This window comes from Embiotoca jacksoni, unplaced genomic scaffold (assembly GCF_022577435.1).
Source record: "Embiotoca jacksoni isolate LCO1_2020_lvr unplaced genomic scaffold, fEmbJac1.0.p SCAF_7, whole genome shotgun sequence".
NCBI lineage: Eukaryota > Metazoa > Chordata > Actinopteri > Embiotocidae > Embiotoca > Embiotoca jacksoni.
In genome coordinates, this window is record NW_027185425.1 from 20,973,350 (window position 1) to 20,998,397 (window position 25,048).

General features: G+C 43.9%; 1 protein-coding gene across 2 annotated transcripts; it reads left to right on the forward strand.

Annotated features, from left to right (window-relative positions):
* Positions 1-2,345: 2,345 nt before the first annotated feature.
* LOC138214966 (ankyrin repeat and MYND domain-containing protein 2-like) lies at positions 2,346-11,224 on the forward strand. Of its 2 annotated transcripts, none has more exons than XM_069176829.1 (10): positions 2,346-2,467; positions 2,757-2,821; positions 4,505-4,643; positions 4,748-4,846; positions 5,237-5,397; positions 6,543-6,757; positions 7,978-8,113; positions 8,264-8,392; positions 8,480-8,603; positions 10,317-11,224. In XM_069176829.1, the coding sequence occupies exons 1-10, from the start codon at positions 2,401-2,403 to the stop codon at positions 10,469-10,471; spliced, it is 1,290 nt and encodes a 429-aa protein (XP_069032930.1). In that variant the 5' UTR covers positions 2,346-2,400; the 3' UTR covers positions 10,472-11,224. The 2 variants fall into 2 exon arrangements, with proteins under 2 accessions (XP_069032930.1, XP_069032931.1); XM_069176830.1 differs by having other exon boundaries at positions 7,978-8,086.
* The last annotated feature ends 13,824 nt before the right edge of the window (positions 11,225-25,048 follow it).

Here is a 25,048-nt window from a genome sequence, read left to right on the forward strand (position 1 = left end):
TGTCTGTGTGTCTCTGTGTGCCTATATGTATGTGCCTAGACCATTGAGACCTGCTGCATCACTGAAACCTGCTGCATCACTGAAACCTGCTGCATTACTGAGACCTGCTGCATCACTGAGACCTGCTGCATCACTGAGTCCACTATGACCAGCTGCTACTTAGATTAAAAGGGAATTGAATTGTTTGTCCTGACTCTGTGATAAATTATATGTATTTAGGACTTTAAAGAAATCTTCATGTGTTCACATTTTGATAGAACACAAAGTTTTTGCCATGATAACAGACAATGCTTCATATCTGGATGTTGCTTCAAAGAAGCTCCAGATTGTATAAAATGGGTGTTCCACACACATGTTGAGCCTGACATGCAGATGATCTCTACAATCAGAACAGTTGACATTAGAGTCACACGTTCAGTCACACGTGACCACATGTGGAAGATGATCACAGTCTGCTGCTCCTCTGTGATGGAGCTGCATTCAGAATGATGGGAGAGACATGAAGTCAGAGGTGCAGATATCACCGTCCCGGGAGATGAACATGTCAGATGAGGATGAACACCTCACACAAATTGTTCCCACATACAGCTTATTCAGTTCCCCCAATCGCGTAGTTTCTGTTCTTTCTTTTCCAGATGTCCCGTCATGGAGCTGCATGTCTCTGCTCTGTGATTGTCGTCTCCACCAACAGTTCTTCTCTTGTATCTCTATTCTGTCCTTTTCTCTCTCTGCTCTCCTCTCACTCCAACCGGTCCAGGCAGATGTTCTCCACCTCTGATCCTGGTTCTGTCGGAGGTTTCTTCCTGTTCAGAGGGAGTTTTTCTTCCCTCTGTTGGAGGTTTTTCTCCCTTAAAGAGGAGTTTTTCCCTCCTAGTTTATGTGCTTATTCCGCTGCAAGGACTTTAATGTGTTAAGTGCCATGAAATAACCTATGTTGTGATTTGGCGCTATATAAATAAAATTGAATTGAATTGAATACAGCTCCTATAATGTTCCTGCTAGAATGAATCAAGTATTTATTTATCTAGAGTCAAATGTTTCAGTCAAACAACTTGAAGAACATACAGTACATCTTCTACTGCAGCCAGACAGAGGCTAGATGGATGAACACAGTGTAAAATCATAGAGAACATTTCAGTGATGAGTCCTTTAATATCCATGAACATAATGTAGTAACTCACACCTCAGCCATGTCCTCTCTCACATACAAGTGTGTGTGTGGGTGTAAGGTGGTGGTGGTGGTGGTGTGTGGGTGTGTGTGTGTGTAGGGGGGGTTTGGGGGTTATAAATAAATAACCTTTCCATTATCAAGTTGTGGAAAAGAAAAACAGGGAGTTAAAGTTGTGTGAAAGTCAATGTGTGTTTTAACGAATATGACCAGTAGAAGGAAGATGAGCCTCTGAGACGACGTCTGAGCTCTGATTTGATCTGTAAAAGATGGACGGGTCAGTGGTGTTGACAATCACTGAGACAGTCAGGATACGGCAGATTAATAACTGTGTTCAGCTTTAAGTCTTTGTCTGACACAAAGTCCAGAGGAACAACATGAACCACAACACTCAGTTGTTCCAGTGGGCTCAATGAAGACGACCAGGAGGACAAAGACACAACGCTTCTGGGAGGACGTCCTCTGGACACTAGATCAAACTGGATCCTTTTGTTAACTCCCATCAGCTCTGAGTTCACAGAGGAAAAGATGAAGTTCTCCAAGAACAGAACATAACATCGTACCTGTTGAGGAATATGGAGGAAGTTGGGTTCTGTTTCTATGGAACGTGGGGGAGGTTGGGTTCTGTTTCTGTGGAACGTGGAAGAAGTTGGGTTCTGTTTCTGTGGAACATGGAGGAGGTTGGGTTCTGTTTCTATGGAACATGGAGGAGGTTGGGTTCTGTTTCTGTGGAACGTGGAAGAAGTTGGGTTCTGTTTCTGTGGAACATGGAGGAGGTTGGGTTGAATTGCTGTAGAGTCAGGTGGGATCCGGGTGGTCTTACCTGTAGAGTCACCCGAGGCTTCGTCAGATTGGTTTCGGTGGAGACTCTTCTCTGGGTGGTCCGGCCGCGGGGGGAGTGCGCTCCGCAGCGGGCAGGACAGACCTCACTCAGTCCCTGCAGGGTGTTCACTCAGGGAGACATTCACAACAGGAGGGAGGGGGCGTGGTCAGAGCTGCACAATCACGTGTCATATTTATAAAGTGTAACAGTGACGTAAAAAGACCTTCAGAAGACTCCCTCTGATTCTGTACAGGTTTTATCCAGACTACAACAGGTGCCCCACCCCTCTGCGGATTAGTGGTATGGTCCTGCTGCGGCTCTACTCAGTGCTGTCCGCTGCAGCTGATCAGTCCACCTGGAGACGGAGCAGCACCGAGGAGCCTAGATCAGAACCAGCTGACCTCGGAGGATGGCTGCCCCGCAGAGAGGAGACCTTTCGGGCCCGGAGAGGAAGATCCTGCAGGTCATCGCTACAGGTAGGTCCGTTGAGCTGCTTCTGTCCTCCATCTGTCAGCTCTGAGGACAAACATCTTCTGTAGTTTACATCTCACAGCAGCAGGTCCGTTCAGACCCAACATCACATCACAGTGTGATAAATCAATATCTACCAGGAAGATCAAAGTGTTGACTGTACGTGAACAGTGTGTTAGCAGGAGAAGCTGTGGTTGGTTCAACAGTAAACAGGCCCACAGGGATCCAGACTGACTCCTTATCTTCATTCTGACAGTTTCAGTCTCAGCAGGTAGTGTTTGTTTGTGTTTACAGGAGACGTACAGGAAGCTGCTCAGCTGCTCAACAGCCAACAAGTACGAGTCAACTGTTTGGATGAGGTATGACGGACTGTTCACATGTTTTCATGGACATTTTACTGCAGACACACTGAAGTCTAGTTATGTATGGAGTAACTAAACTGCCCCCCACCCCACCCCACACACACTTTCTCCCAGCAGTGATGTCACTGTAACATATGCTGTCCATTGTGATGGACATATGGAGACGACTGCTGAGAGGACACAGCCCTCCAAGCTGTGTCATAATAGAATCACTTCACGTATCTGACAGGCTGTCTGTCAGAGTCAGGTGTCACCTCATCACTGTCACCTCCAGCAACACACACATCGACACACACATCATGTGATCAGCAAACAGGGTCTAAAGGTTTCTGCTGTCGTTCATAAAGTGTCTGCAGGCCGAATTACAGTCTAAACAAACAGTCAGTGACAGTTATTGATGAGAGGAAACATACAGGAGAACACTAGTACACACACAGAACGCACACAGAACGCACACAGAACGCACTCTGAACACAATCACAATCTGATTCATCACCAAGTTTGTACACACCTGCAGTTTGTCCTGGTTTTGTGGAGTCACACAATCACAAAAAAAACAAATACAACAATATGTACTAATGCAAATGTACACGGTGTAAACAGGAAGTGTCCTGGAGGGACGGCAGGTCTTGGAGGTACTGCAGGTTTCAGGTCCTGGAGGTTCTCGAGGGACGGCAAGTTTCAGGTCCTGGAGGGACATCAGGTTGCAGCCAATCGGCGTCTCAGCAGAGAGGACGATGCACTGCAGTCTGTCCTGGTCCTGATCAGTGACAGCAGAGTAGCAGACGCTGGGGGGGGAGGTGGAGGTGGACTCAGTGATGACGGTGGAGAAGTGCACCATCATTGAAGGCAGGTTGAAGTTATTTCTCTGTGGAGCCTTCTTGGTGAGGATGATGATGTTCTGCTGGATGATGAAGGAGCAGGATGCAGCAGGACTCCACAGGGTTAGCTGGTAGTCACTCATGGTGATGGAGGAGGTGGAGCTGGGGTCTGTCTGAGGTCCACCTCCACCTCCACCGTCTTCAGCTCCATCACATGGTCTGTCTCCCTCCTAGAAGACTCCTCCCCCTCAGAGATGAGCTCAGTGAGGGTGGAGTCGCTGCGGACTTCAGACTGACGACTTCGTGGAGCAACAGCTCTTTACAATTCAGTAGAGGTCAAGGATGCCACCTGCAGAAGAACTGGTTCTGATGATGTGTGTTCCCAGCTCCACCTGCTGCTTTCTGTCAGACATTTGGTCAGTGATCCACCAGCAGGTGGAGTCATGTGCAGCTGGGAGAGCTTGTCCTGCAGCAGAGCCCAGCTGAAGTCCACAAACAGGATCTGATAGGTCCCTGCAGAGTCCAGGTTCTGGAGGAAGAGGTGGAGGACCTGTTGGATCTGTAGGGTCCTCATCTGGTCTGTAATGAACCTGAGGTGGGATAGCACAAAGCGCTCAAATGTTCTTTGTGTGTGTGTGTGTGTGTGTGTGTGTGTGTGTGTGTGTGTGTGTGTGTGTGTGTGTGTGTGTGTGTGTGTGTGTGTATGTGTGTGTGTGTGTGTGTGCACGCGCGCGTGTGCATGTGCGATACATGAAATGTATCACCTCCTGAGGGTGGAGATGATGATTCTGCTCTCATCATGTTCCTCTCGTCCTCCTGTGTGATCAGCGTCCGGTCATGTTGTCCTCTGCTCCTCCAGAACGGCATGACTCCTCTGATGCATGCAGCCTATAAGGGCCGCGCAGACATGTGTCGTCTGCTGCTGCAGCACGGGGCCGACGTCAACTGCAACCAGCACGAGTATGGATACACTGCCCTCATGTTTGCTGGCCTGTCAGGTACACCTGTGTGTCACTTTTTATTGATGGTATCTGGTCTAACAGACAGATTTACTGGAAGTCATGGCTGGTTTCTAACTATCGGATCTGTGTTTGTCCTCCAGGGAAGACGGACATCACCTCCATGATGCTGGATGCAGGAGCGGAGACTGACCTGGTGAACTCTGTGGGGCGCACTGCTGCTCAGATGGCAGCGTTTGTAGGTGAGAAAGACTTCACTGGGTTTAGTCTGCTACTGAGAGTCTACTGAGAGTCTATTGTATGAAATATTTACCATATGTATGACCCATGTTTATCACATGTATGATGAATGTTTATCACATGTTTGACACATGTTGTCACATGTTTATCACATGTTTATCACATGTTGCAATACATGATAAAATGGAAAATATGTGGAATTGTTTACGTGGTAATCTACACAGACTTCACACATTACACCAGGAAAAGGTTCCAAAACTACAATATACATGTTTCCCATGTGAACAATCACGTGTCATGTGGTCACTTGTGATCACAGTGTTAGCAGATGTGAAGTTCCTGTGTTTTTTCTCTGAGGATATACTCTCTTAATGGGTGAACTCTCCTTCCAGGCCAGCATGACTGTGTGACGGTGATCAACAACTTCTTCTCGCGGGCGAAGCTGGACTACTACACAATCCCACGGGGCTTGGAGAGGGAACCCAAGCTGCCTCCCCGGCTGGCAGGACCCCTACACAAGATCATCATGACCACCAACCTCAACCCGGTCAAGGTGAGGCCTACTAGGAGCTGAAACAGTCATATCAGGTGGTGAACTCATGGTGTTGTTATAAATGTAAAACCTTGGAAAAAGTCTCCAGCACTCTGGATTGTTTTCTTGTTCTCAGTCATAAGAAGTTAATTTATCGGGCTGCTCCACAGAAAAGGCTCATTAAACATGAGTAAAACATGGATCAGCCTCGAGTAAGTTTACAGGTGTCTGCTGAATACATTTCCTGCCATTAAATGTTGATGTTTCTTTTATTCAATAGTCATGGGGTCCCTAACTCATCATGGATCATTATCTGTGGACCGTCAGTGTTCATAACACATCCTTTAGAAGAGTTGAAGCAGATCGATGGACTGATTATTTTATTTACAAATGCAAACCAGTTGAGACATCAAAGTTCACGCAATCCATTCTGGAGGGACCTCAAATATCTGTTCAAAAGTTAATTCTAATTATTCTCAGTGTTTTTTATTTTCCGAAAAGTGATTTAATTCATCAGAGTGTACAGACTCCGCCTGGTGATGCTCTGACTGTTCTGCTACCGGGAGGTTTGTATTTTTGTTTTTGTGGAAGTTCCTGCAGCTCCTGCATCTGTTGCCCTAAAACATTTGCACAGATATCTGTGGTGCCCAGAAGATGAAACACTTTGGCTTTGGTGACCTTTGACCTCTCTTCTTGAACCATCATAAGAAGTTGTGGTTTTGAGAGAAATGCTTCATCAGGGAATGCGTGTCAATAAAGTCCTTAGCATGCTAACAGCATCACTGTAAAAACTGCATGCAGAGCATCACAGAGCTGCTGCAGCTGCAGACTCCTAGCTCTATTTTAGGGTCGGTTGTTGGTCCTGAATGTTTCTTCATTGTTTGTTCATATGTGTTTATGATGCCCTGTCTGATGTGTTCTACAATGTATTAAACAAATCTTAGTGGTACCGGCAGACGAAGATGACGAAATGACGAGATCACGGCTCTCTGTTCCTCTGTCAGGGATTAACGTCCCGCTTCTTTTACTGTCTGCCTCCTTGTCAGTAATGAAAAGTTCCCATGAATATATCCAGAACACACTCTCCCCTCCCTGCCTCACTAACACTAATACTCACCACAGCTCCGTCCAGACAGTGTTTGACTAACCAACTGTCCATCTGCCAGATAGTGATGCTGGTGATGGAGGACCCTGCGTTGGTGAACTTGGCCGCTCTGGAGAAGTGTTACCAGGTGATGGATCTGCTGTGTGAGCAGTGTGTGAAGCAGCAAGAAATGAACGAGGTCCTGGCCATGAAAATGCACTACATCAGCTGTGTGCTGCAGAAATGCCTGGCCTTCCTCCAGAAACGTGATGACACACTGGACACACTTGTCAAGAGGTGAGGCTTCTGGCTGGACTGAGTGTCCTAAGTTCTATCGGATTTCTTCCCTGAAGTTAAGTTGGATGATTAGACGCCACATGGTGGTGCAGTGGTTAGAAGGTTCTGTGTTAGCCTCGGCTGGACTCTGTACAGTTTATATGTTCTCCCTGTGCCTGTGAGAGTTTTCTCCAGCTGCCTCCAACTGTCCAAACATTGATTGATTGGTATGAATGAGAGCAATAGTCTGTCAGTATGTCTGTTGGTCCTTTGATGAACTAATGACAAACCTGCCTTCATTCAAAGTCCAGCCCCTGGATAGATGGATGGGTGGGTGGATGGATGGATGGATGGATGGATGGATGGATGGATGGATGGATGGATGGATGGATGGATGGATGGATGGATGGATGGATGGATGGATGGATGGATGGAGGGATGGATGTAAATGGATGGATGGATGCTGGATGGATGATTGATGAATGGATGGATGTAAATGGATGGATGTAGATGGATGGATGATTGGTGGATGGATGGATGTATATGAATATAGATGTAAAGATGGGTGGAGGGATGGATGGATGCATGATGGATAAATTGATGATGGATGTAGGTGGATGGATGGATGTAGATGGATGGCTAGATGGATGGATGAATGCTGGATGGATGGATGCTAAATGGATGGATGATGGGTGCTGGATGGACGGATGGATGCTGGATGGATGGATGGACACTAAATGGATGGATGATGGATGCTGGATGGATGATTAATGGATGGATGATGTAAATGGATGGATGTAGATGCTGAATGGATGTATGTAAATGGGTGTATGTAGATGGATGGATGTCAATGGATGTAAATGGACGGATGGATAATGGATGGATGGATGGATGGATGTAGATGGATATAGATGTAAGGATGGGTGGAGGGAGGGATGGATGGATGGATGATGGATAAATTGATGATGGATATAGATGGATGGATGATGGATGATTGATGGATGATGGATAAATTGATGATGGATGGATGGATGAATATAGGTGGATGATGGATGTAGGTGGAGCCCCAGTGATCAGTCTGGCTCCGCCCCCTGACACCATGATATTGCCATCAGTTCTATAGGAGTCCCACCAGGTTCATCATGTTGTGTTTAATGACCCACAGAGAGTGTAGTTAAAGTCTGTGTTAAAATAACACTCCTGACCTTGTTGTGTTGTCTCCAACCTGCGGGGGGCTCTAGCCTGTTGAGGGGGAGAGACAGCGACGGCTTCCCTCAGTACCAGGAGAAGTTCATCCGGGACTGCATCAGGAAGTTTCCTTACTGCGAGGCCACGCTCCTGCAGCAGCTGGTGAGGAGCATTGCACCGGTAGAGATCGTAAGTGAAGAAGATCGTTACAGCGTAGAAATAATGTTCAGGAGGAAGAGTGATGGAGCCGTCAGTGGTACTGATAATAGACGTGTCACACATCATTAATTCTCAATTACGATGACAGAACTTGAACACACCCTTGCATCTTGTTTCCAGGGCAACAACCCCACAGCGTTCTCCGTGCTGATGCAGGCCCTCACCGGTCAGATGACGTTCGTGGATGCTGACTACTGTGCTACCTGTGGGGAGAGGGGGGCAGATAAGAGGTGCTCCCTGTGTAAAGCGGTAAGTGTGATGAATGTGAACATCTGTAACGTTATTCATCAGAGTTCTTCTGGGTGATCTGACTCAGATCTTTGCCCTGTCCTGAAGGTGATGTACTGCAGCTTGACGTGCCAGAAGCTCCACTGGTTCACCCATAAAAAGATGTGCAGGGTTCTGCAGGAGCAGGACGCCGAGCTGGAGAGGGACACGCCGCGGCTGAAGGAACTCAAAGGTGCTCATCTTCCTCTGTGCTCTGGCACAACGCAGCAGAACCTCTGAGCACTCTGTGATGATCTTTACTGATTCACTGATCATGAGTGGGATTGATTAAACACACAGGTCCAGTACTCTCTGATGCACTCTTGTCCATCATGCAGTAACACCATGAAGGCGTCTGTTCAGCCAGATGAAACCTCAGATTATTTTGCACCCTAAAGATTCTTCTTCAGTGTCCTTCAGAGAGCTGCTGCTGTTTTTAAGACGAAGGTTGCTGGAACAGTTACTCATGATACAACCCCGTTCCCAAAACAGTTGGGACGCTGTGTAAAATGTAAATAAAAACAGAATGTAATGATTTGCAAATCATGGAAACAAATATTTAATTGAAAATAAACCAAGACAACATTTCAAATGTTGAAACTGAGAGATGTTATTGTTTTATGAAAAATATTTTCTTATTTTTAATTTGATGGCAGCAACACCTCTCAAAAAAGTTGGGACAGGGTCAACAAAAGACTGGAAAAGTTGTGTAAAGATTAAAAAAAACACATGATCAACAACTAATCAGGTTACCATGGCAACAGATCAGTAACATGATTGAGTATAAAAATATAATTTCAGAGAGGCAGAGTCTCTCATCAGTGAAGATGGGGAGAGGTTCACCACTCTGTGAAACACTGTGTGGGAAAATAGTTCAACAATCTAAGAATAATGTTCCTCAACGTAAAACTACAAAGAATTAGTGGATCTCATCATCTATGGTTCATAATATCATTAAAAGATTGAGAGAATCTGGAGAAATCTCTGAACACAAGGGACAAGGCTGGAAACCAATATTGGATGGTGGTGATCTTCGGGCCCTCAGGCTGCACTGCATTAAAAACACACTATTCTGGAGTGGAAATCACTGCATGGGCTCAGGAACACTTGTGAAAACCATCGTCTGTGAACACAGTTCATCGCTGCGTCCACAAATGAAGGTTAAAACTCTCCAAAGAAGAAACCAGATAGAAACATGATCAGAAACACCGCCGCCTTCTCTGGACCGAGATCATTGAAGATGGACTGAGGTGAAGTGGAGAACTGTCCTGAGGTCTGATGGATCACAATCTGAGATTCTTTTAGGAAATCATGGACGCTGCATCCTCCAGGTTAAAGAGGAGAGGGACCATCCAGCTTGTTATCAGTGCTCAGTTCAAAATAATGTGCAAAACATTGCATTCTGTTTTTATTTACATTTTACATAGCGTCCCAACTTTTTTGAAACACAGTTGTATTTAGGTTTACATTACTGGTGACACCAGTAAAGCTCGGACCATGCTCAGTCTTGTCTCCTCACAGCTGAGGGCCACAAAGAGGGGGAGTGGAAGGGAGTGTATGCAGAGACCTGCACTGATTGTAGATTGAAGTTTAATTGTGCACGTTGAGGTACTGTGTGTTGAGTCGGATCATGTTCCTGGAAAGATGCTGGCTGAGCTGCTGCAAACGCTGCTTATTTTAAAACCTGCAGGTCAGCGTAGTTTCTAACTTGCTTCTTAACTGTTCAGCTTCTAGTTCTTAAATATCACCGTTTTAGTCAGAGACAGTTGAACTCAGCCTGAGTTCGTGCCCAAACAGCAGCAGATGGTGAAGTGGGTTGTTCCACTGTTTCACCTGCAGAGCTGCGACAGGTGAGCCCTCTGTGATGCTCTGCCGCTCCAACCTCTCTGTCTCTGCTCCCTGTTAGATGATGAGAGCGACCTGGTGATGGAGACAGCCAACTTCCTGCAGGAGCTGTGTCTGCGGGCGGAGGAGAAGGTGGCTGCTGCTGGAGGCTGCCCTGCAGAGCTGCTTGCTCGTCCCTCCAGCTCTGTGGACGGACTGCCCTGCTCCCAGGACTGAGGCGCAACAACTAGCCCGGGTCCTGAACCATGCTGAGTCAGCTCTTTCTGTGAACATTCAAACACTCACACATAGAGAGGCTCAAAAACCACATTAGCAGGATGCTTACTGTTTATAGATTTATATAATTCACACACGCACTTTTAGATGATCAATAATATAAAGGATAGAGGATGACTGTAAATATAAAGCCAGTATCTCCGACATCAGACCTCCAGCCTCTGACCTCTGTGGCTCTGTAAATGAAGGGAACACCTGACTGAACCTGTGAGCTGCAGAATGATCCTCCATCTCGCTGAAGGTCACAGTTCCTCTGCTGGGGAGGAGGAGGAGCGATTCTGCAGCTCACAGGTAGATTCTGTCAGATCAGTCTGACCTGAAATGAGCTCAGGGCCGCAGCATCAGTGAAGTATCAGGTGTAAATCTCTTTATCTTGTTATTCTGTGTTAGCAGCTTGTGAATGGCAGATTATTTAGTTGTTATTCTTACACTCCTGAATATTTCCTGGAGGGACAGACTCTAGTTTTAGTGGGTTGGTTCAATCAGTTTTAAGAAAACACACGTTTCATCTGCGTGTAGAATCAGATGCAGCTCTGAGTCTCATAGTTAAATAACAGCTGACTGTGTCCTGAATGTAAATGTCCTGGTGTCAGCATTTAACCAGGTAAACCTCACAGAGTGGACAGTGTTTGATGCAGTGATGTGTACCTCATCATGTGTTTCTGAGCTCTAATAAAATGGAGTTATTTAAAACACTGTCTGCCTTCATCAAATGAATAAAGTCTGCCTTCATCCGAAGGACTGTGTGAAGTTATTTACACAAATATAATGAAGTGTATACCAGGTTTAACGTGTTTAAAGTCCTAACAATGACCTCTCAGAGCGACACTGTCCAACTGAGAGAAGTGTGTATCAGAAGCTGTCTGCAGGTGTGATGCTGTATTTACCACATAGACCCAGTGCGAACAGACTGGCTCTACTCCAGGTGAGCTGGTGGAGCTGCTGAACACACTGACAGCACAGGTGACGCTGTTAAAGTAGAAATCAGGGGCTTCTTGTATTTTCTTTGTTTACACTCATTTTCTTACCTTTGTGTTCTTTAATGTTCTGATGTGTGCACTTTCGATCTTCACTGTAGAAAATAGTAAAAAAATAAATAAAGAGAACACAGTGATTCCATACTGTTCACTGGTTCTCTAAAGGGTTCCAGTTCCCCTCCTAAGCCCTGTTTGTAACATTACACCAGTTCCACCACTAGATGGCAGCGTGTTCCTTCTCTGATCCTCAGGTGAAAAGTACTTACATCAACACTGATGGACAAATCTGTGTCCAACAAAACCCTTCTGACAGCAGGAACTGTGTTTGTCAGGCTCTCTGATCCATGTAACACTTCACTGATCTTCATGTTATTCATCTGGATAAAATGTTAAACCTGCTCTGAGAAAAATAAATGGTTTCTGATATATTATAGAGTTCCTGCTGCAGTATGAAGAGTGTTATCAGGCCTGAGGACGGTTTCTGTTTCTGAACTAAATGAAGACTCATCTCTGTGCAGTTTGTGTCTCCTGTGATGTTGTGCAGGAACCAGCTGATGGCAGGACTTTAAAGTTATTTAAGAGTTTTTTTTCTGGGCTCCATCCAGCCAAAGCTGCGTGGATGATCTCACCATCATGATGTATGTGCATGTCCATTATCCAAATCATGCAGTACCAGACAAAGCCTCCTCCTCACCTTCATCCTGCCGACGCTGTGCCCCTAAGACCCAAAGTGTCTGCTTACAACCCTTTCCCAGAGCTCAGTGACAATGACTTTACTCCAACTGTCCCGCTCTCCCCTTTGATACCACTGAAAATCAATCCACTTCAAACTGTCCAGCTCATGCCATCATTGTTACACAGAGGACTGTTTCTTCCCTTTCGCTCTCTAAGTGATCTCCAGTTACCCCAAAAAGCTGTTTGTGTTTGTGGAGGTGTGACGAGGAGACATGGACAGAAAAAAAACCCCTGCTGGCTTCAAACACTCTCAAAGTCATTTGATCAGAAACAACATTTGACAATTTTTGTTTCTCAGAAACTGGAAATTTGAGATCAATCTTTTATGCTTTTCTACAGAATGTGACAAACGGAGGAGAAGAAGAGGGGAGAGGAGAGGAGGAGGTTCCTGTTGGGTTCCTCTCTGATGAACTGTTGGGTTCCTCTTTGTTGAACTGTTGGGTTCCTCTGTTGAACGTTGGGTTCCTCTCTGTTGAACTGTTGGGTTCCTCTCTGATGAACTGTTGGGTTCTTTTCTGTTGAACTGTTGGGTTCCTCTCTGTTTAACTGATAGGTTCCTCTCTTTTGAACTGTTGGGTTCCTCTCTGATGAACTGCTGGGTTCCTCTCTGATGACCAGTTCGGTTCCTTTCTGATGAACTGTTGGGTTCCTCTCTGTTTAACTGATGGGTTCCTCTCTTTTGAATTGTTGGGTTCCTCTCTGATGAACTGCTGGGTTCCTCTCTGATGAACTGCTGGGTTCCTCTCTGATGAACTGTTGGATTCCTCTTTGTTGAACTGATGGGTTCCTCTCTGATTAACTGTTGGGTTTCTCTCTGATGACCAGTTGGGTTCCTCTCTGATGAACTGTTGGGTTCCTCTCTGTTGAACTGTTGGGTTCCTCTCTGATGAACTGTTGGGTTCCTCTGATTAACTGATGGGTTCCTCTCTTTTGAACTGTTGGGTTCCTCTCTGATGAACTGCTGGGTTCCTCTCTGATGAACTGTTGGATTCCTCTTTGTTGAACTGTTGGGTTCCTCTCTGATGACCAGTTGGGTTCCTCTCTGATGAACTGTTGGGTTCATTTCTGATGAACTGTTGGGTTCCTCTCTGATGAACTGTTGGGTTCCTCTCTGTTGAACGTTGGGTTCCTCTCTGATGACCAGTTGGGTTCCTCTCTGATGAACTGTTGGGTTCCTCTCTGTTCAACGTTGGGTTCCTCTCTGATGAACTGTTGGGTTCCTCTCTGTTGAACGTTGGGTTCCTCTCTGATGACCAGTTGGGTTCCTCTCTGTTCAACGTTGGGTTCCTCTCTGATGAACTGTTGGGTTCCTCTCTGTTGAACGTTGGGTTCCTCTCTGATGACCAGTTGGGTTCCTCTCTGATGAACTGTTGGGTTCCTCTCTGTTCAACGTTGGGTTCCTCTCTGATGACCAGTTGGGTTCCTCTCTGATGAACTGTTGGGTTCTTCTCTGATGAACTGTTGGGGTCCTCTGTTGAACGTTAGTTTCAGTGTAGTTACTTTACTGTTGGTTCTCCTTTTATTAGCTGATTTGTTTTTGCGGGTCTCTTAGACGAGGTTATGCTTTAAGATTCCCTCCTTCATTCAACAGAATGACTTCTCTTACAGAGACTTGGTGCATTATCTGTGTTTTTAGCTGTAACCTGAGAGCATGTTGGTAATTCAGTTTTCTGAAGGGATGAGATCATCAACAAATCAACAAGGCTATCAAATGTAAAGTCACCTAATACCAGATGAGGAAGAAGCAGCGCGGCCTTTATGTTCTCTGTCTGCAGGGGTTGTGTGTGTCACAGTGAGACAGCCTGCTGGACAGGAAACCCTGCAATCCTAATGTGTGCAGTGATGAGCCGTCTCAGAGGCATCATCCCCAGGTCACTCTGCTGAAGCACCTCCTAAAGATCAGGGATGTCATGGTGAAGAAAAGTTTGTGTTGTAACGTGTCTACATGTCTACAGAGCTCACTACTGCTGTATGAAGAAAAATCAAGCTTCTATATGTGGCACCATCCAGACACAAGGCAGCTAACAGTGCTTTACAGAAACAAATCAACCGGACATTAAGAACAAATTAAAGTATCGACCAACAAGGCAGGTCAAAGTGCTTTAGAGTCATATATGGAGTCATGTTTAATTTACAGAAAGACCTCAGCAAAATATAATGTTTTCACTCTTCTGAGTGTTGATGTCCTTTTTCAAGATGTAGATCGTCGTTGAGGTTGATGAGGGGGTGGGGCTCTTAGATGCCGGGTTGAGCAGTAGCCCCACCCCCTGCTGAGGTGGGGGATCTGAAGATGATAGCTGGAGTCGGGGGTATGTGTGAGGACTGTCCTGTTGTCTTTCAAATCAACAGAAGAACTCATTTACATGTATTTATCATTATATTTAATATTCAAGATAATTTCAGTGCATCGCATACTTACATTACATAGATTTCGACCATTATCACCAGACACCTGACCTGAGGACGGTCCCGCTGGAGTCGGCCATGCTCCAGGGTGCAGAGCCCCTGTCTTCACCCAAGTTGCTAAGTGGCTTTAGTTGAAGGAGATTTAATTTGGAGTTTTGTAAAAGGCCAGACAGTAGCTTAGAGACATTTTGATCAGCTGATTATGTTTTTTATTTATGTTTTTTATTGTTATAACAATTTGGTTGAGTTTAGGCGCAAGGGGCCAGATGGTTGAGGTTAGGGGAAGTGAGCAGAGGACATTACAAAGGCTGAAGGTTGAGGTTAGGCACTTAGTTGTAATGGTCAAGGTGAGGGTAAGGGGCTAAGGAAATGCAATACGTCAATGAGTGTTCTCACAGGTATAGAGACATGCATGTGTGTGTGTGTGTGTGTCAGAGAGAGAAAGCCAGCGTCTTTGTGTGGCCAGGGTTTTCTGAGTGTTGTGGCTCTGAGGGCATCCTCCACCAACATCCTGCCTGAAAGAGAAGCAGGTGTGTCTGCAGCAGGGAGATTAGACTCTCTTTGACTGTTTGAGGCTATTGACTGCAGAACACGCAGACATTCAGCAGCTTTCACAGCTTCAGGCCGAAATAAGAACCATACAAAGGTTGATGTTGTTGAGTGGGACGCTCAACAACATCAACCTTTGTATGATTCTTATTTCGATCTTTTTACATAGCATGTTTGCAGAAGATGAATTTGTGCAACGTTTGATGTGGCCCCCGCCCTCTGTTTGATGTATAGAATACAGAATCATAATATAGGAAAGAGGAAGATTAACTCTTACGGTAGAGAGGCTTTATCAGCTATAGTGAGTGTGTGAGCCAGCAGTGGCACGGTGTTGTCACACGATTAATTGCTGCTTGTTCTGGTCTGGACTGTTAGCACACAGCTTCCTGACACCTCTTTGTGAAACTGCTTCCAGACTTTGAAGAGGCAGCGGTGTGAGTGACTGGATTGTAATCCTTCCATTCAGCCATGTGTGAACTCCGCAGGTCTAAATGTTCTTGTTGTAGTCACAGAATGATGGCGCTCTAAATGATGGAGGATGGCAGGATGTGGTCTGTTCACAGAAAGTTTTGTAATGCTGGGGGGCATCCAAACACATGGAGTTATACCTTAAAGCTTTTCGGGGATGTTTCAGATCTCTGACTGAATAATAATTCTCATGTTGACTCAGTAAACAGCAAGTTAAAGCTGCTGGAGAAACCTGGTTCACAGTTCAGTGCTTTGTTTTGAGGCAGAGTGTCACTCATTCATTTATTCCCACACCGTCCCAGCGCCTGGCTGAAGACACACTGAGCTCCATTACACTGCATTAAACACCACTTCTCCTCCAGATGTGGACGGATGGTAGAACACTTTGAACTGTAACGACTACTTACAGTGCATCTGGAAAGTATTCACAGCGCTTCACTTTTTCCACATTTTGTTATGTTACAGCCTTTTTCCAAAATGGATTAAATTATTTTTTTCTCTCAAAATTCTACACACAATACCCCATAATGATAAAGTGAAAAACATTTGTTTGAAATTTTTGCAAATCTATTAAAAATAAAAAACGAAAAAAATCACATGTACATAAGTATTCACAGCCTTTGCCATGACACTCAAAATTGAGCTAAGGTGCATCCTGTTTCCACTGATCATCCTTGAGATGTTTCTACATCTTGATTGGAGTCCACCTGGTAAATTAATTTGATTGGACATGATTTGGAAAGACACACACCGTCTATATAAGGTCCCACAGTTGACAGAGCATGTCAGAGCACAAACCAAGACATGAAGTCCAAGGAATTGTCTGTAGACCTCCGAGACAGGATTGTATCGAGGCACAGATCTGGGGAAGGGTACAGAAAAATGTCTGCAGCATTGAAGGTCCCAATGAGCACAGCAGCCTCCATCATCTGTAAATGGAAGAAGTTTGAACCACCAGGACTCTTCCTAGAGTTGGCCGCCCGGCCAAACTGAGCGATCGGGGGAGAAGGGCCTTAGTCAGGGAGGTGACCAAGAACCCGATGGTCACTCTGACAGAGCTCCAACGTTGCTCTGTGAAGAGAGGAGAACCTTCCAGAAGGACAACCATCTCTGCAGCACTCCACCAAGCAGGCCTGTATGGTAGAGTGGACAGACGGAAGACACTCCTCAGTATAAGGCTCATGACAGCCCACCTGGAGTTTACCAAAAGGCACCTGAAGGACTGTCAGACCACGAGAAACTAAATTCTCTGGTCTGATGAAACAAAGATTGAACTCTTTGGCCTGAATGCCAAGCGTCATGTCCGAAGGAAACCAGGCACCGCTCATCACCTGGCCAATACCATCTCTACGGTGAAGCATGGTGGTGGCAGCATCATGCTGTGGGGATGTTTTTCAGTGTCAGCAACTGGGAGACTAGTCAGGATGGAGGGAAAGATGAATGCAGCAATGTACAGAGACATCCTTGATGAAAACCTTCTCCAGAGCACTCTGGACCTCAGACTGGGGCGAAGGTTCGTCTTCCAACAGGACAACGACCCGAAGCACACAGCCAAGATAACAAAGGAGTGTCTTCGGGACAACTCTGTGAATGTCTTTGAGAGGCCCAGGCAGAGCCCAGACTTGAACATCTCTGGAGAGATCTAAAAATGTCTGAGCACCGACGCTCCCCATCCAACCTGATGGAGCTTGAGAGGTCCTGCAAAGAAGAACGGGAGAAACTGCCCAAGAATAGGTGTGCCAAGCTTATAGCATCATACTCAAAAAGACTTGAGGCTGTAATTTCTGCCAAAGGTGCTTCAACAAAGTATTGAGCAAAGGCTGTGAATACTTATGTACGTGTTATATTTACGTTCTATATTTTTAATAGATTTGCAAAAATGTTTAACTTTTATCACGTTATCATTATGGGGTATTGTGTGTTGAATTTTTAGGAAAAAAATGTATTTAATCCATTTTGGAATAAGGCTGTAATATAACAAAATGTGGAATAAGTGAAGCGCTGTGAATACTTTCCGGATGCACTGTAGGTAGGTAGGACTTTATTAATCCTACAGTGGGGAAATTTAGTCGTCACAGCAGCATAGAAACACAGTTAGGAAAAAAGGTGTACACAATAAGATAGATAAAAATGAAAATAATTTTTTAGAAAAAGTAAAAGTAAGAAAAAGAAGAAAAAGTAAGACCAATACAAAAAATACACACAACACACACAAACTATATATACACATTTTTTTTTTATTAATACAACAAGGGATGAAAACAAATTGTCAGGTGTTATGACATAGTGTTACATTATGATAGGCTGGTGTTATAAATCATTTGAGAGTATGACGCTTAGTCTCTCACACCCAAACTGTAAAGCAGACAAACGGATTCTATTTGTTGTTGTTTATCTCCCACCTGGTCCTTATTCAGAGTTTCTAACTGAATTCTCTGACTTTTTTTTTTTTATCAGATTTAGTGCTGAGTTCAGATAAAGTGATGATAGTGGGAGACTTTAACATTCATGTTGACGTGGACAACGACAGCCTCAGTTCTACTTTCAGCTCATTATTAGATTCTATAGGCTTTTCTCAGAATGTAAATAAACCCCGTCACCGTGGTAACCACACCCTCCATCTGGTTCTGTCGTATGGCATGGAAACTGAAAATTGAATTGTATTTCCTCAAAACCCTGCTTTGTCGGACCACTTCTTATTAACATCTGAAGTTACAATAATGGACTACACAGCATGTGGGAATAAATCCCACTACAGTAGATGTCTGTCAGATGATGCCGTGGCCAAGTTTAAGGAAGCAGTTACATGCTTATCCTCTTTGATGCCGTGTGTTAAAGCAGTGGAAGACATCTACGTTGATCTTAGTCCCACACAAGTGGATCATCTGGTAGAAAACACTGCAGTATCTCTGCTACAACTCTAGATGATGTCGCCCCTCTGAAGAAGAGACTAATGAACCAGAGGAAGTTGTCTCCATGGTACAACTCAGAATTACGCTCTGCTAGGCAAGCGACTAGAAAGATGGAAAGGAAATGGAGTTCCACTAATTTAGAAGAATTTCACCTGGCCTGGAAGGAGAGTCTAATATTATATAAGAAAGCTCTTCGTAAGGCCAGAACTTTATATTATTCATCATTAATAGAGGACAACAAGAACAACCCCAGGTTTCTTTTCATCACTGTAGCAGGCTGACAAAGAGTCCCAGTTCTGTTGAGCCCTCTATTCCTTCAGCTCTCAGCAGTAATGACTTCATTAACTTCTTTACTTGTAAAATTCTTACTATCAGGGAGAGAATCGGGCCGACCCTTCCTGACACCATCACTGATGTGATGTTAAGCACAGCAGCCCTGAAAGCAACTGTAGGACCAGATGTAAACTTGGAACATTTCTCTCCTGTTGAGCTCTCTGAGTTAACTAGAATTATTTCTTCATCTGGATCCTCTAGCTGTCTGTTAGATCTCATCCCAACTAAACTTTTTAAGGAAGTCTTCCCTTTAATTAATACTTCCATATTAGATCAGACCAACCTATCTATTGAAACCGGTTATGTACCGCAGGCTTTTAAAGTGGCTGTAATTAAACCTTTACTTAAAAAGCCGACTCTTGATCAGCTGTTTTAGGAAACTAAAGACCAATTTCCAACCTGACATTTATTTCTAAAATCCTTGAAAAAGTTGTTGCAAATCAACATTTTGATCATTTACAAAGGAATGATCTGTTTGAAGATTTTCAGTCAGGCTTTAGAGTTCATCATAGCACAGAAACAGCTCTGGTGAAAGTTACTAACAACCTTTTATTAGCCTCAGATAATGGACTCATCTCTGTACTTGTTCTTCTGGATCTCAGTGCTGCTTTTGATACGATTGATCATACGATCTTATTACAGAGATTAGAAGACGTTACGAGGATTAAAGGAACTGCATTAGATTGGTTCAAATCCTACTTATCAGATAGATTCCAGTTTGTTCATGTCAACAATGAATCTTCCAGACAAACAAGAGTTAGTTATGGAGTTCCACAAGGCTCAGTGTTAGGCCCAATACTTTTTACTTTGTACATGCTTCCATTAGGAGATGTCATCAGGAAGCACTGCATAAACTTCCATTGTTATGCAGATGACACTCAGCTATATCTTTCTATAAAACCAGATGAAACGAATCAGTTCGTAAAACTTGAAGTCTGTCTAAAAGACATAAAGGCCTGGATGACCAAAAACTTCCTGCTTCTAAATTCAGACAAAACAGAAGTTATTGTACTTGGTCCTAAACACCTCAGAAACTCTTTCTGTAATCACTTAGTTACTCTCGATCAGGGGTGGGCAAACTTTTTAGCTCAGGGGCCACATTTACTTTTACAGTTTGATAGACGGGCCTGGCCAGCACCAGATGCATACATATCAAACATAAACATAAAAAAGGCATTACAGTGTTAATACTTACATTCACTTTTAGTGGGAACAGTGTTGTTGATCACCCTTCTTTGCCAGTGCATCGAAGTCTGGTGTTAGTTTTGTTGTGGCAATTCTCAGAACAGATCTGAGGTGTTCATCACTCAACTGGGATCTGTGAGGTGCTTTGTTGGTGTTCATCGCACTAAAAGTCTGTTCACACACGTACGCAGAGCCAAAAAAAAGACCAAGGCATGTGGCCCGCGGGCCGTAGTTTGCCCACCCCTGCTCTAGATGACGTTGTCTTGGCCTCCAGCAAAACTGTGAGGAACCTTGGAGTCATATTTGATGAGGATTTGTCCTTCAGCCACCATATAAAGCAAATCTCCAGAACTGCCTTCTTTCATCTACGTAATATTAATAAAATCAGGAAAATCCTTCCTCAGCGTGATGCAGAAAAACTCATTCATGCATTTGTTACTTCTAGGCTAGATTATTGTAATTCTTTGTTGTTAGGATGTCCAAATTACTCATTAAAAACCTGCAGTTGATCCAAAATGTTGCAGCAAGAGTACTGACGGGATTTATCAAGAGAGATCATATTTCTTCAGTTTTATCTTCTCTTCACTGGCTTCCTGTGAAATCAAGAATAGAATTTAAAATTATCTTGATGACTTACAAAGCTCTACATGACCAGGCTCCATCATATCTTAGAGATCTTATAGAACCATATAATCCCAGCAGAGCACTTCTCTCTCAGTACGCTGGTCTACTTGTGGTTCCTGGAGGTTCCAGAAGTAGAATGGGAGGCGGAGCTTCAGTTTTCATGCTCCTCCCCTGTGGAACCAACCACCTCCCGGTTTGTGTTCGAGGGGCAGAAACCCTCTCTAGCTTTAAGATTAGACTCAAAACGTTCCTTTTTGATAAAGCCTATAGTTAGGGCTGACTCAGGTAGACCTGAACCAACTCTTAGTTATGCTGTTATAGGCCGAGGCTGCTGGGGGACCTCGTTACATGCTGAGCTTCTTTTCTTTCCTCCTACTCTTTAACTGACTCATACCTCACCATCCTTTTCTCTCCCATAGCTTTTTTTTTTTTATTATCTGTTGTCTCCATTCAGTTCCTTCACTCGTGTAGTTTCTGTTCTTTCTTTTGCAGATGTCCCGTCATGGAGCTGCATGTCTCTGCTCTGTGCTTGTCGTCTCCACCAACAGTTCTTCTCTTCTATCTCTATGCTGTCCTTTTCTCTCTCTGCTCTCCTCTCACTCCAACCGGTTGAGGCAGATGTCCTCCACCTCTGATCCTGGTTCTGTCGGAGGTTTCTTCCTGTTCAGAGGGAGTTTTTCTTCCCTCTGTTGGAGGTTTTTCTCCCTTAAAGAGGAGTTTTTTTTCCCTCCTAGCTTATGTGGGAATTGTTGAATTGTTGGGTTTCTCTGTATACTATTGTAAAGTCTTGCTGTAAGGACTTTAATGTGTTAGGTGCCATGAAATAACCTATGTTGTGATTTGGCGCTATATAAATAAAGTTGAATTGAATTGGTGTTGAACAGTCTTGACAGCCGTCGAGACAAACGACCTGCAGTAGTGCTCCTTCCTGCTCTGAGCAGTCTGCTACTGAAGGAGCTGCTTAAAGCGCCTACAGTCTCATGGAAGGTGAGAAGTGTTGTCCATGGTTCATGTTAGTTGTTGTACCCAGTCTGTGTGACTTTGGTTAGGTTGAACTCAAACTGTTTACACATGGTTTAAAATCTGATGATGTTTTAGGTCACAATTATGAAAACATGTAGAAAATAGTTCTCTCAAACTCTGAAACCACAGTACGATTGATCTGCATGCCTGATCAGTGTCGGGGCTGATTACTCTGAGCTCTGCACAAACAGCTGTTATGGATGTACAATGTTAACTGTGTCTTCGGGTCAACTCTGCTATGAAATAGTGCAGTGTTGAATACTTTTAAATACAGATGTGAACTCCTGGAAGGAAGACAATAAAAATGATACCAAACACCAAGAGATTAACTATTAGGTAACCTATTATTTACCACCTAAAACATGCTTTATGAACTAATATGTTAAAGAAGGTGGAGTAATGATGATGTACACAGATACTCTGAGACATACGTTGTCATCTCAGTCACTAAAAAGGTGTGTGCAGAGAAACAGCAGACAGAAACTACTGTGGAGGATGATATATCGTCAGAGCTAAAAACCTGGATTTATAAGGTGGACACTGACATAGCTGCATGTTAATGCTGATGTTGCTCTGTATCTCCTGGAGGTGGAAACATTTAACTTCCAGCACATCAACCAAAACTACTTTGTAAAGTGATGCCAGTTCAGTATCAGCACAGTTTAATGTGTTGTCCTGTAAGTTCTGTATACATGCACCGAATGGGTTGATGTGTTAGTGTTAGAGAATGAATGCATGTTTGTATTGTACAACCCAGTTTCTAAAAAGTAGTGATGCTGTGTGAAATGTAAATAAAAACAGAACACAATGATATGTAAATCATGTTAACACATATTTAACTGAAAATAGACCAAAGACAACATATCAAATGTTGAAATGGAGAAATGTTATTGTTTTATGAAAAATATCTGCTCATTTTGTATTTGATGGCAGCAACGCGTCTCACGTAACACGTATTTTTCATTTAATGATGCTCCAGATGTTTTCAATGATTGACAGGTCTGGACTGCAGGAGGTCAGTTTATCAGCGGACTCTTCTACTACGGAGACATGCTGTTGGAATACGTGCAGAATGTGGTTGGACGTTGTTCTGCTGAAATAAACAAGACCTTCCCTGAAAGAGACGTTGTCTGGATGGCAGCATATGTTGCTCCAAAACCTGAATATCTCATTGTATATAACCTTCATTTGTGGACGCAGCGATGAACTGTGTTCACAGACGATGGTTTTCACAAGTGTTCCTGAGCCCATGCAGTGATTTCCACTCCAGAATAGTGTGTTTTTAATGCAGTGCTGCCTGAAGGCCTGAAGATCACCACCATCCAATATTGGTTTCCAGCCTTGTTCCTTGTGTTCAGAGATTTCTCCAGATTCTCTGAATCTTTTAATGATATTATGAACCGTAGACGATGAAATCCACTAATTCTTTGTCGTTTTACGTTGAGGAACATTATTCTTAGATTGTTGAACTATTTTCCCACACAGTGTTTCACAGAGTGGTGAACCTCTCCCCATCTTCATTGCTGAGAGACTCTGCCTCTCTGATATCATCTTTTTATACCCCTCATGTTACTGATCTGTTGCCATGGTAACCCAATTAGTTGAGATGTTGATCAGGTGTTTTTTTTAATCTTTAAACAACTTTTCCAGTCTTTTGTTGACCCTGTCCCAATTGTTTTGAGACGTGTTGCTGTCGTCAAATTAAAAATAAGAATTTATTTGATATAAAACAATAACATTTCTCAGTTTCAACATTTAATATATTGTCTTTGGTCTATTTGCAATTAAATATGGGTTTATGTGATTTCCAAATCATTGTATTCTGTTTTCATTTACATTTTACACAGGGTCCTAACTGTTTTGGAAACAGGGTTTTATCTACAATCATCATGTTGTTGTAAATATTTAGCAGAATAAAAGCATAAAGTCCAGTGTATCTGAGCGCAGGGATTTATTTAATCTCAGTTAGTTTCTACTACCAACAACATGAGTCCTGTCCAAGGACTGCCTGAGAAAAAGTAGTAATATTTCGTCCTCTGACCTGCTCATCCACATTCCTCCACCTTCTGTTGTTCGGAGTCCTTTCAGTCTACCTACAGGATATAACTGACAAAGGGACATCAATCCTTTTCCTCTGCAGGTGAGTTAACATCCTGTTGTCATGGTGCAGGTGATTCTTTTCACTGCGTATCTTTGCCCACAGTTCTCACAGGGACTGAAATGAAAGGATACATGAGACAATAAAATGTCTTAACATGTTGCCGCAGCTGGAACAAGCCCTGCTGGCCTCGAGGTGAAGGTGTCCCCTTCACAATAAAACAAAGAGTTTCATCACTGACTAATGCGTCTGTTGTGTGGAGTTCCTGTTTGCAGTGAGCCTGTGTGGCCGCCGGCAGCAGTATTTCACAACCACAGTACTGTAAACAAGTCAAACATGACAGGAAAATAAAAAGAAGTTTAATGTTCTGGTACAAAAATAAATTACAGACTCCTCCCACATGTTGTTCATGACCTTCACACCCATCAGTCTACATGACATGGTTCTCCTTTCACATTTAAACTCTCTGAATCCTGCTAACATTTCAACATGTCTTCAATCCAAGGTCTGTCTGAGTTACAGACTGATGTTCTCTGTTGTCTGTACATGAAACTGCTGCAGGACGAACAGACTGTGACACGTTGAGCGTTTCCAACACCAACTACACACTGCGAGCCTGCTGCATATTATTACATCAGCTTTATATCCACCAGCAGCTCTGTGAACATCACATTAGTGGTAGTGGTTTGTGAGTGTGTGTGTGTCTCGGGTGACAAACACTTCACACCTCCACTGCATCACTTTTCTGAACAAACAGGAAGGTTCTGGAGTGAACACCTGAGTGAGTTCTCCATCAACAACACCTTCCTCTGACGCATGCTGCTGCTGCTGCTGGTGTCCACAGTGTGGCGCTACATGAGCAGATGTAGTGACACACAGCTGACTGGTGTTCTCATCAGAGTGTTTTACAACCATCGAGTCTGTGCAGAAACAGAAATGTTCCCACTGACCTGCAGCATAATGAGAGTGCTGCAGAAGTGCTGAGTGGGAGGAACAGTGTGTCAGCATGTGTTTTGTGTACTGATCAATCAGAAGAGATACAACATGTTATTCAGATGTGTCGGTGGTGTAACTGTCCCACCTCATCACTTGTTCACACAGACATGAGACTGATGTCCATCTGAACGTCTCATTCTGAAGACTAAGACTCTAGAGACACATTCTTCAAAATGTTAAACCATGTTTCAGCTATATTAATCTACCCTAC

Bases quoted from the DNA above. Each gene is read 5' to 3' on its own strand.
- LOC138214966 (XM_069176829.1), top strand. From the start codon at position 2,401: ATGGCTGCCCCGCAGAGAGGAGACCTTTCGGGCCCGGAGAGGAAGATC. The intron at 2,468-2,756 runs GTAGGTCCGTTG...TTGTGTTTACAG, and splicing joins CCTGCAGGTCATCGCTACAG to GAGACGTACAGGAAGCTGCT. The intron at 6,758-7,977 runs GTGAGGCTTCTG...GGGGGGCTCTAG, and splicing joins CTGGACACACTTGTCAAGAG to CCTGTTGAGGGGGAGAGACA.